The sequence below is a fragment of the Desmodus rotundus genome, chromosome 1, assembly GCF_022682495.2.
Source record: "Desmodus rotundus isolate HL8 chromosome 1, HLdesRot8A.1, whole genome shotgun sequence".
NCBI classification, from domain to species: Eukaryota; Metazoa; Chordata; class Mammalia; order Chiroptera; family Phyllostomidae; genus Desmodus; species Desmodus rotundus.
In genome coordinates, this window is record NC_071387.1 from 101,702,773 (window position 1) to 101,715,444 (window position 12,672).

The 12,672-nt window shown below is 40.5% G+C and overlaps 1 protein-coding gene across 5 annotated transcripts in view; it reads left to right on the top strand.

Annotated features, from left to right (window-relative positions):
• UBN1 (ubinuclein 1) overlaps nucleotides 1-12,672 on the top strand; it is a 38,426-nt gene that overhangs the window by 13,408 nt on the left and 12,346 nt on the right. For all 5 annotated transcript variants that reach the window (XM_024553337.3, XM_045189860.2, XM_053928984.1 and 2 more), the window contains exons 9-13: nucleotides 4,746-4,816; nucleotides 6,099-6,228; nucleotides 6,443-6,561; nucleotides 6,712-6,846; nucleotides 7,018-7,164. In XM_024553337.3, the coding sequence (XP_024409105.2) occupies nucleotides 4,746-4,816; nucleotides 6,099-6,228; nucleotides 6,443-6,561; nucleotides 6,712-6,846; nucleotides 7,018-7,164 (602 nt within the window). The remainder of the gene's footprint in view (nucleotides 1-4,745; nucleotides 4,817-6,098; nucleotides 6,229-6,442; nucleotides 6,562-6,711; nucleotides 6,847-7,017; nucleotides 7,165-12,672) is intronic.

Here is a 12,672-nt window from a genome sequence, read left to right on the forward strand (position 1 = left end):
TCCTGGTGGGGTGGTGGTGACCAGGAGAGATTGATCTACTGGCTTGAAAATATAATGATGAAATGTGAAATTGATACTTTAGTCATCCTCTGATCCTTCTATAACAGCATTAAGAAACTTTGGGAAATGAGATGGAAAGTGGGAATTACCCATCATCCTGTCAGTCTGAAAACTTTAGTTTACCTATTTTTTTCTAGCATCTCCATATATGTTTTTATGCAGTTGTAATTATACTTGTGAATGATTGTTTCCTGCTTTCTTCACTTAATAAATATTATAAACTCTCATCACTTTTAATGGTTGCATGAGAAAGAAGGCTTATTTTCGAAAGTTACTTAATGCCACTCCTAAGGATCCCCAGGTTCTTTGTTCCCACCAGGGCCCTGCACTTGGGCACTTGGAGCCTCCTGTATGTGGGCATGGGTCCCCTAGACTCAGACCCTCCTGAGAATCTGCTGGGAAAGATATTCTTCCCAGGGAAAAAATGGCTGTGCACACAAAAATTGCATATAATTTCAAAAGCCATACGTGGATATTTGGATCCTTATAATAAGGAGCCCTGTCCTAGATCTTGAACTGGATATTGCAAATTTAAAGCTTAAATTAAACTTCATGTCTATAACTATAACACTAGCAGTGTTATATATTTCTAAGTTTTCACTCCCTTTATTTTTTTTCCTCTAATTGCTTTTATTTTTATAATTTGTTTAGATTTTAGATCTTGGCCCTAGATGATACATGTATCAGTTTCTATTGTTATCTAAAAAACTACCCCCAAACTTAGCGGCTTCAAAAAGCGATTCATTTCTCCTGATTCTTTGGGTTGGCTGGGTGGTTCCTCTTGTCCTGCCTGGGTGCTCTCTTGTGCCCACATCCAGCTGGCAAGATGGCTGTGTGCTGGGACAGTGGGGCCTCTCTCTCCTCTCATCTTTCATCCTCATCTTTTTCAGTGCATGGCAGTCTCAGCGCAACATTTCAAGTAATAGTGGAAGACATAAGGCCCTTAAGATATAATCTGAAAAGTTGTATGTACCATACCACTTTTGCCACACTGTATTGGTAAAGTAAATCACGAGTGCACACCAGCTTGGGGGGTTGGGGAACTAGAGACCACCTCTCCCTGCAGGAATGGATGTTCTGGGAGGGGAGGAATCTGTTGTCCTGTTTGCAGTCTACCATGGAACATAAGCAGATTCTAATCTGATGTGGTCCCTTAGGGGAAATTTTTCTGTGGGAAACAAGAAGTAGATTTATGTTCAAGCTAGATGTGATACTTAAAATTTTAAAAAAATACATTTGAAAACTTAAGTATGTTAAAGAGGTCCTCCAAGAGGGTGAACTTGGTGAATGCCCAAGCAGTGTTTACTCTTTTCTTCTCACTCTAGCCCATTTTTCATTTCTTACTCCCTTGTGCTGTACATTTTAATGGGCCCCAGGGACTCCAGTGATTTGATTCAATGGTCTTAACTATTCTTCTCTTAAAATGTGTTGATTTTGTATTTTGTTTTGATTGTTGAAAAGCTCAGGTGTGTCTCCCCCTTAGATTACTCTCTTTAGTTTGGCAGATACAGATGACCATACAGATGACCCAGGTCTGTTTTGGTCCTATTCAGTCAAGTACAAAATTGTAACAATACTAAGAATAGAAAGAAACAGAGACCCCATGTCACCCACCCTGCTGCTCTACCTGCTCACTATTTACTGTCCTACGGGGTTAGAACCCCCACATTGCAAATCCAGGGAGACATGGATCCAAGGAGAATAAGGTTGGAAAAAACTAACCTGTGTGATCTTCCTTAAAAAAGAAAATCATGCCAGATTTAATTCTGTTCAGCAAAAACAGGTACAGTATGTAAGGTTCTGAACTAGGTGCTGAGAGGTTATAAGTGGCTTTTCTTACAATAAATAAAGTAGCTCATTAAAAGGCAGTTGGAACTATTGTAGATTAGCATGATCTGGCTGGCATAACTTTACTTCCTAGTTAATCTTGGGTTGATCAGTTTATTCAATTCCTTGGACACGGGTGTCCCTTTTTAAGGTGGACAGACCTAACTTATTCCTGGAAGACTCTCAGATGCATATCCAATTGCTCTTTTAATTAGATTTCTTTAAAAATGCAGCACTTGACTAAATTATCTTTGATATAAAACCAGACCCTCAGAGGTACTGTCTACACAATCAAAAAGGCAGCAGGGAAAAAAATCCTTTTAAAAATTATATAACCAGAAAGCTTCTGAAACATTGGAGAAATAGCTGATACCTAAAAATAAGTTTTTATTGGAAACTTGACAAAGAATGGTGCATTTAAAATACATGTTGAAGTAATTACATTGAATTACTATGAAGGTGCTTCTGGATCTCATAACTAGCAGTGTATAAGCTTAAGCAAAAGAATGGCTCAATTTTGTTTTCTCTCAAACTAAAATCATACTTCCAGTACATTAGAAGTGTCAAGTTAGAATTCCAAATCCTTCTGAAAGTATAAGAAATTGGCAGATGAATAGGTTAAAAGTCACCCCATTTTCATCCATCCATTTGACTCCCTTTCATCTCAGGCTTCTGTGCTGTCCTCTAGCCAAGGGATCTTACAGAAGCTGCAAGTTGTGTTTGGTTGTTTGGTACTGAGTTTTTCTTCCTCTAGTTTGCATTCTTTCAGTGATATCTGTTCATTTGTTCATTCATCCATCCACTCAGCTGGTATTTACTAAGCATCTAATGTGTGATAGGCAGCTTTGGGAAATATGTTGATGAATAAGATTCTGTTCTTGTCCGTGAGTTTGTTATATAAATGGACCAGTAGACATGTAAACAGCTGACTGTTGGACAAAACAGAATGAAATAAGCCCAGTGATGTTTTGTTGGCCAAGTAGATGGCAGATAGCCAGCCATAAGGATATGTAAGAGAAGCTCTCTTTGGGGGTACACTGCACTCAGGCTGCAGGCACTTGGCCAGCCTCAAGGGAGAGATGGCGTGTTAGCCAGGACACAGAGCTGAGGATTGGTGAGTTGGATGGTGGGGCCCCTGGTAGGAGTATGGCCGGGGCCAGATCCTAGAGAATCCTCAACGCCACATGAAGGAGTTTGGATTTGATTCTAGACTTGGAAAGGGCTGCTGAAGAGTTCTAATGAACAGAGTGGAAGGATTTAAGAAAAGTAGAATGCTGTTACTAGAAGTAGGGAACATAAGAAGAAGAGCAGAAACTAGTGGGTTTGATTTTGGCATGTTTGCATACCAGAGGGCCATGCATTTATAGAAATAATTGGAAATTACTTAGAAGTCATTGGAAATTCTGATTTAGAGCTTAGAAAAAAAGGATTATGGGCTAGAGGTTTAGATTTGTGAGACCTACATGCATTTTTGTGAGGGAGAAGGCATTGGAAGAAGTAGGTTCTAGATAGAACCTTGGGAGTCCATCTGTAATCAAAGAGCTAGTGGAGGAGACAGATGGAGTAGTCAAAGGTAGGAAGAAGACCCAGTGAGGGAGGCATGTGGGGGGAAATGAAGGTGGAAGATGGTTATTAGTGTCTGCTGTTTCAGAGGGCTGGATCAGGATTTATTTATTTATTTTTAAAGATTTTTATTTATTTTTAGAGAGATGGGAAGGGAAGGAGAAAGAGAAAGAAACATCTATGTGAGAGAGAAACATTGATCAGTTGCCTCGTACATGCCCTGACCAGGACTGAACCCACAGCGTGTGCCCTGACCAGGAATCAAACCTGCGACCTTTCGCTTTGCAAGGTGATGCTCAACGAACTGAGCCACACCGGTCACGGCAGGATTGATAATTTCATTTTAGATAGTGACCTTATCCAATTTGCCATCATTGTTGTACTATATACCAAGCCTGAAGTTTTACTTGCCTTTGAAAGCCTTCAGCAGCAACTCTTGGGTTTAGATCAGTGATTCTCCATCCTTTCTGTCCTTTAGAGTCACCAGAGTTACTTTTAAAGAGTATTGATGCTTGGGTCTTTCTTAAAGAATATAGAGATTTGTGGCTCTCCTTCCCTGAGTTTCTGATGTGATTGGTCCAGAGTAGGGAAAGCTAACAGGTGATTCCAAAGTGCAGCCAAGTATGAGAACCACTGGTTCAGACTTTGGCAGAGTTTGCTTTCCTCACTTGTGCTTTCAGGGATCTTCACACCTGCCATCCAGATGTTAACTGTGTTCTTACAGGAAGCAAAACATTGTGTAGTAATCTGCTGTATCTCTTTTAACAGGTAGTAAGGTATGTTAGTAATTCCAGTTATGAATTTTCAAAGAATTACGATGTCCTTAAATGCTAAAGTAGCACATTATTATTACTTTGGAAGATAAAGGCCTTCAGATATTGCGGGTTTCTTAAAAGTTCTTGATTGTTTTCGTACTGTAGATGTATGGAAATTCACCTTGCAGTTTAGATGATAGAATGCTAGGCACAAGAGTTAGCTAGCTGGACAAATCAAATGCAAAATGATTGCTTTGACTGTGATTTTCTTTTATGTGACTTTTTTTTTCAAGTCTTGGATAGAATAGAAAGTGCATGGAGATACTTCAGCCGCATTTGAAAAGAGCTAGATACACCATTTCTAGAGCATATAATGGTCACAGGTGTACTTAATCTGAGCTTAGGGCCAAGTAGGGAAGGGCATGGTGAGGATTTGATTGATAGGTGTTCCGTAGGGACTGACTGCCCTTGTGCCTGTGGGTGAGTGTGGACCCTGTGGGGAAAGTGCACTAATGGCTGTTATTGTCTGCTGTGAACCAGGCTGCCAGAGCTGCTGAGGGAGAGAGCAGACAGAAGTTCTTCACCCAGGATATTAACGGAATCCTCTTAGAGTGAGTATCTTTTGTTTCTTCACTGTTACCATGCCTGGGATGAGCAGTCCAGGGGAAGTGGGAGTGTGAGTGAACTACATGAAGGTAACTGCCCATGAGATTTTTTAAATAGTGTCTTTTGTTTTATTCTTTTTAAAGGGGGGACAGGCAAGCCAAATATATGTCTCTAGGAAATGATAGAACTTACTAATCTTAGCAGGCATTATTAGAAGACTGTGTAACATAGTCATGGCCTATGGGAAGTGGATTTTGGGGCAGATATGAGATGAGACAAGAGAGAAGATATTGCTTGCCTGTCTCTGTGATAAAAGTGAGAGATGATTTGGTATAGCCAGGGGACTGCTCTGCTGGATGCTCCTCAAGGTACCTGGTCATTCTCTTCTTGCTCTCACTTCTGCTCCCAGGGACAGTGTGCATTATCCTGTAAGACTTCTCCCAAATGGCCGAAACCCTGAGATTCACACTGTATGAATTGGATTAAAAAAGCAAAAAAAACCCCAACACCTCCCCAAACCCCCCCCCCCACACACATAAATCCAAACCAGATTCTTTGTATGTGGCGCTCCAGCTTTCCAGCTTCTCTCCTGCTTGCAGTTTGTGTTATGTAGCAGAGAAGACTTATTGCTCAACAGCTAAAGATTTTTCACATGTAAGAACAGTTGTCAAGACTTGGGAATATTCTAGCAAAGGACCTTGCCTGGACAGTATGAGGATTGGCCACTTGGGTCAGGAAGCTTGGGCTATAGACAGCACCTGCGAGTCAGCACAGATGAGAATTTTAGGTCCACAGTGCCTGCTAGTGTGCCAGACATGGAGAGCTCAAGGGATCAAAGACTATTTGAAATAGTATTCTGCTTATCTAGATGGGGACACTGGAGGGATGAGGATTTCCCTGACTTCCTAATCAGGGATAGAAAAGTAAGGAAGGGTTGACCCTAAGTAACTCACTCACTTTCCTGTTTGAAAGCTTTTATATCTTCTTAATTTATGAAATTTAGTACTTCAGGACTTGTTCTCCTGGGCTCTGATAACCTTTGACTTGGTCTTATCTTTGACCTGAGAGCCTTAACCCACTTTACCTAGCTTAGTTCGTCAGGTTTGGGAATTTTTGTTTGGTGACTGTTGGAGATCTGTTGTCCTGGCCACTCGGTTACACTGCGTGACTGACAAGATAAGGTTTGACCTTCTCTTGGCTCCTAGCTTTCCTGTCCGTGGTAGGTGACCTAATGACGAGAGAAGATGCCATGAGCTCCGGCCCATTGATAACTATTCTGTTCTTCAGCATAGAGGTGCAAACTCGGGAGCTGAGTAGCCAGGTCCGTTCTGGGGTGTATGCCTATCTTGCTTCGTTCCTGCCCTGCAGCAAGGACACCCTTGTCAAACGTGCTCGAAAACTTCACCTCTATGAACAGGTGGGTGACTCTGGAGTGGAGCCTGTTGGCTTTGGGGCCCAGAGGAAGGGGTGACTGAGTCTTCACAGATGCTGTATGTGCTGCTGCACTGCCTCTGTGCAATCATTCCTGTAGTGTGTCCTCCCTCCAGGAGGTTTAAGAAGGTATACCCCACTACTAGAGCTGTAAGAAGAGATGTATAAAACAGACTTATGATATGTCCTGCTTCCTGCAGGGGGGGCGTCTGAAGGAGCCTCTCCAGAAGCTTAAGGAAGCCATTGGCAGGGCAATGCCAGAGCAGATGGCCAAGTACCAGGATGAGTGCCAGGCACACACGCAAGCCAAGGTTGCTAAGTAAGTATGTCCCATTGCTCTTGTCAGCATTCCCACCTCCTTATCTTAGAAGTCCCTGGGGTGGGGGACAAGGGGGAGGCAGTGGACACAAAAGAAAGAGGTTCTTCTGTGGTGACCTTAGGGTCCTGTTTAATTCTGTTCACCTGGTAGGATGCTGGAAGAGGAGAAAGACAAGGAGCAGAGAGAACGAGAACGGATTTGTTCTGATGAGGAAGAAGATGAAGAAAAGGGGGGCAGGAGGATAATGGGACCCCGGAAGAAATTTCAGTGGAATGATGAAATCAGGTGTGCCCAAACTGGGTCCGGGTTTGTGGGGCCAGTGTCTGAGCATGTTCCCGTATTTCTAATGAAGGTTAGAATCATTTACTTTAATCAGGGCTGGTGAAAGCACATGATTAAAACCTTGAAGAAGCATTTGGGGTAGTTTAAAGTTTCTGACTTCTGCCTATTCCTTAGGGAGCTGCTCTGCCACGTGGTGAAGATAAAACTGGAGAGCTATGATCTGGAGAGGAACAACAAGGCCCCTTCCTGGGAGGACTATGTGAAGGTGTTTCTGGATGCTGAGGTCAGACCTCTCTGGCCCAAAGGCTGGATGCAGGCCAGGTGAGGACCCATGAACAGCCATTATGTCCAGTGTGATGATAAGGTGGAACATTCTTGCAGTAAAGAAATATTTGAATGCTTCTTTTGTGCCAGGCCAACAGGGTCCCCTCCTTCAGAGAATCACTATCTGGTTGACTCAACTCTAAATTCATGTGAGGAATCAGGGAGCATACTAGTCTCTATGAAGGAGTCATCTTGGTCTTCCCCAGAAGGAAGTTGTCTGCCGGGTTTTGTCTTTGTCATTCTTTGTCCCATTTCAATTCAGAGTTGGCTGCGTGCTCTTCGTATCTCAATCTGCCCTTTCTGCGTTGAGATAATGGCTCCTACTAGAAGCTGAGAGACGGAAACATCTTCATGTTACTAACAGAAGTCACATTTGCAAGTAGCAGGGCTGACTGCTTATTGGAGTTAAGTGCCAGACTTTTCTCATAGGCTCCTTTGTGTTATGTAGCTTCCCATGAATGGGTATATTTGCAATACACAGACAAAGTTAGCGAGAGCTAGTGTTGTTTTTTTTTTTTTTTAAGATTTTATTTATTTATTTTAGAGAGGGGGAAGGGAGAGAAACATCGATCGGTTGCCTTTAGCATGCTCCCTACTGGGGACCTACCCTGCAACCCAGGCATGTTCCCTGACTGGGAATCGAACCAGTGACTTTTTGGTTCTCAGGCTGGCACTGAATCCAGTGAGCCACACTGGCCAGGGCTAGTGTTCTTGTTTTAAAAAATCTTTATTGTGGTAAAATATACTTAACATATAATAAAATTTATGATCTTAACCATTTTAAGTGTACAGTTGAGTGGTATTACATACATTCACATTGTTGTGAGCCATCGCCACCATCCATTTTCATAAATCTTTTTGTCTTATAAAACTGAAACTCTGTACCCATTTACTGATAAATTCACGTTTCCCTTTCCCTCTAGACACTTGTATCTACCATTCTTCTTTCTGTCTCTGTAAATTTGACTACTCTCAGTACCTCATATAACTGGAGTCATACAGTATTTGTCTTTTTGTGACCGGCATACTTCACTTAGCATAATGTTATTGAGGTTCACCCATGTTGTAGCATGTTACAGAATTTTCTTCCTTTTTAAGGCTGAATAACATTCCATTGTATGTACATACTGCATTTTGCTTATCCATTCATTTGTCGGTGCAAACTTACGTTGCTTCCACATTGTAGCTATTGTGAATAATGCTGCCAATGAACATGGATGTACACATATCTCAAGACCCTGCTTTCAATTATTTTGGGGTTATATATACACCCGGAAGGGTAATTGCTAGATCATATGGTAATTCTGTGTTTAATTTCTTGAGAAATTTTCCATAATAGCTGTTATTTTCTATTTCCACCAACAGTCTGCAGGATTCTCCAGTTTCTCCACATCCTCACCAATACTTGCTTATGGTTTTTTGTGGTTTTTTTAAAACTTATTTTATTTTTATTTTAATATTTATTTTAGAGAAAGAGAGGGAAAGAAACACTGATTTGTTGTTCCACTTGTTTTATGCATTTATTGGTTGTTTCTTGCATGTGTCCTGACCAGGGATCAAACCAGCACCTTGGTTTATGGGGACAACACTATAACCAACAGAGCTACCTGGCCAGGGCTTTATGATTTTTTGACTATAGCCATCCTAATGGGTATGAGATAGTATCTCATTGTAGTTTTGATTTGTATTTCCCTAATGACTAGGGATGTTGAGCATCTTATTAAGTACTACTTTGCAGAAATGTCTGTTCAAGTCCTTTGCCCATTTTTTAAATTGGTTTACTTGTTTGTTTGTTTTTTTTTTGTTTTTTTTTTAGATTTTACTTACTTATTTCTAGAGAAAGGGCAAGGGAGGGAGAAACAGAGAGAGGGAAACATCAGTGTGTGGTTGTCTCTTGTGTGCTCCCAACTGGGGACCTTGCTTGCAACCCAGGCATGTGCTCTGATTGGGAATCAAACTGGTGACCCTTTGGTTTGCAGGCTGGCACTCAATCCACTGAGCCACACCAGCCGGGGCTGTTTTTTTAATTATGTATTTTGTTGTTTATGCTATTATAGTTGTCTGAAATTTTCCCTCTTTGTCCCTCTCCATCCAGCCCCCGACTCCCTAGGCCATAGGTGGCAAACACAAGACCCGCAGGCTGAATCTGGCCCTCTACCTTGTTTTATCTGGCCTGGTGCCTTGTTTCTACCTGGCGGCAGCGCTGAGCTCTTTGACCCTCATTAAGGAGTAGTTACATTTACACAGTTCGAAAATTACATTCAGCCCTTTGAAGGCAACCAAGAGGCTGATGTGGCCCCTGGTGAAAATGAGTTTGACACCCCTGCCCTAGGCATCCCCACACCATGGTCCATGTCCATGGATCCTGCATATATGTTCTTTAGCTACTCTATTCCCTATGCTGTACTTCACATCCCCATGACTTTTCTGTAACTACCAATTTGTACTTCTTAATCATTTCACCTTTTTCAGCCATCCTCCCCAACCCTCTTCCCATCTTGCAACCATTAAAACATTCTCTATATGATTCTCTTTCTATTCTGCTTGTTTGTTTATTTTGGTTTTTTAGATTCTATTGCTGATACATTATTTATTGCCATTTTATTGTTCATATTTTTAATCTTTTTCTTAAAGAGGACCCTTTAACATTTCATAAAATACCGATTTGGTGATGATGAACTTCTTCAGCTTTTTCTTATCTGGGAAGCTCTTTATCTGTTCTTTGACTAATCTTGGTTGGAGGTCCTTGCTTTTTATTATCACTTTGAATATTTCTTGCCAATCCTTTCTAGCCTGCAAAGCTTCTTTTGAGAAATCAGCTGACAGTCTTATGGGGGCTCCCTTGTAGGTAACTAACTTCTTTTCCCTTGCTGTTTTTAAGATTCTCTCTTCGTGTTTGACTTTTGGCATTTTAATTATGATGTGTCTTGTAGTGGGTCTCTTGGGTCCATCTTGTTTGGAACTCTCTGTGCTTCCTGGACTTGTATGTCTATTTCCTTCACCAAGTTAGGGAAGTTTTCTTTCATTATTTTTTCAAATGGGTTTCCAAATTCTTGCTTTCTTCTCCTTCCAGCATCCCTATGATGCAAATATCGGTATGCTTGAAGTTGTCCCAGAAATGTCCTTAACTGTCCTCTTTTTTTTTTTTTTTTTTTTTTTGATTTTTGTTTTCTTCTTGCTGTTCTGATTGGTTGTTTTTTGCTTCCTTATGTTCCAAATCACTGATTTGATTCTCGGCTTCATCCAGGTTAATGTCGATTCCCTGTAATATGTTCTTTATTTCAATTAGTGGGTCCTTTGTTTCTAACTGGATCTTTTTTATGCTGTTGATCCTAAGTCCCTAAGTTCCTTGAGCATCTCTATAACCAGTGTTTTGAACTCTGCATCTGATAGATTGTTTTTCTCCATTTTGTTTAGTTCTTTTTCTGGTGTTTTGTTCTGTCGTTTCATTTGGACTCAGTTTCTTTGTCTCCTCATTTTGGCAGCGTCCTTGTATTTGTTTTTATGTATTAGGTAGAGCTACTACACCTCCCAGGCTTGATGGAGTGGGCTTAATGTAGTAGGTGTCCTGTAGGGTCCAGTGGCACAGCCTCCCCTATTATCCAAGCTGGGTACTCAAGGTGTGCCCACTGTGTCGACTGTGTCCTTTGGCTTCCAAAGTTTCTGATGAGAAATCTGATAATTTTATTTTATTTTTATTTTTTAAACGTTTTATTTATTTCCTTTGAGAGAGCGGGGAAGGGAGGGAGAGAGAGAGGGAGAGAAACATCAATGTGAGAGAGAAACATCAATTGGTTGCCTCTCACATGTGCCCTGTCCAGGCAACTCCTGATCCAGGCATGTGCCCTGACCAGGAATTGAACTGGCGACCCTTTGCTTTTGCAGGATGCCACCCAACCAATTAAGCCACACTGGTCAGGGCTGCTGCTAATTTTATTGAAGAGCTATTGTATGTGACAGTTTTCTTCTCTGTTGATGGTTTCAAGATTCTCTCTTTGTCTCTGGTTTTAGAAGTTTGATTATAATGTCTTGGTGTGGGTCTCTTTGATTTCATCTTTCTTGAAGTTCTTTGAGCTTTTTGGATTTTTCAGTTATAGTTGACATACAGTATTACATTAATTTCAAGTGTACAACATAATGATTAGACATTTATAACTTATAAGTGATCATCCATATAAATCTAGTACTTATATGACAGCATATATATATAGTTATTACAATATTACTGACTATATTATACTATACTTTACATCCCCATGACTATTTTGTTAACAAGCAATTTGTACCTCTTAATCCCTTCTCCTTTTTAACCCATTTGCCCAAGCCCCCTCCCATCTGGTAACCATCAAAATGTTCTCTGTGTCTATAAGTTTCTGTTTTGTTTGTTTATTTATTTTTTTTGATTCCACATGTAAGTGAAATCATATGGTATTTGTCTTTCTCTGTTTTGTTTTACTCAGCACAATATCATCTTTGTTCGTCCATGTTGTTGCAGATGGCAAGATTTCATTCTTTTTTATAGCTGAGTTACTACTCAGCTATAGTCCGTTGTATATGTGTACTACTGCTACTTTATCCATTCATCTTTTGGTGGACACTTAGGTTGCCTCACTTAGGTTGCCTCTGTGACTTGGCTATTGTAAATAACGCTGCAGTGAACATATAGATATGTATGTCTTTTCAATTTAGTGTTTTGGGTTTCTTTGGATAAATACCCAGAAGTAGAATTGCTGTGTCCTTCTTTTTCTCTTTTTATAGCCTTTGTTGAAAGTCTCTTTTGTCTGGCATGCTACCCCAGCTTTTTGTTGTTGTTGTTGCCATTTTCATGAAATATCTTTTTCCATCCCTTTTCTTTCAGTCTTTGTGAGTCTTTTGATGTGAAGTGAGTCTCCAGTAGGCAGCATATGTAAGGGTCTTGTTTTCTTCTCCATTCAGCCACCATATGTCTTTTGATTGGAGCATTTAGTCCATTTACATTAAAAGTAATTGTTGATAGATATGTAGTTATTGCCGTTTTCACATTCTTTAATCATTTTCCCCCTTTTTCATCTTAAAGGATTCCCTTTAATATTTCTTATAATACTGGTTTATTAGTGATGAACTCCTTTAGTTTTTTCTTGTCTGGGAAGCTCTTTATCTGTCCTTTGATTCTAAATGATAGTCTTGCTGGGTAGAGTAATCTTGGTTGTAGGTCTTTGCTTTTCACCACTTTGAATAGTTAGTGCCAGTCCCTTCTGTCCTGCAAAGTTTCTGTTGAGAAATCAGCTGACAGTCTTAGGGGAGCTCCATTGTAGGCAACTAACTGCTTTTGTCTTGCTGTTTTTAAGATTCTCTCTTTGTCTTTAACCTTTAGCATTTTAATAAAAGGTGAAAGATTTACATGATCTATCTTGGTGTGGACCTTTGGGTTCATCTTGTTTGGGATGCTGTGCTTTCTGGGCTTGTATGTCTTATTTCCTTTGCTAGGTTAGGGAAGTTTTCAGTCATTATTTCTTCAAATAGGTT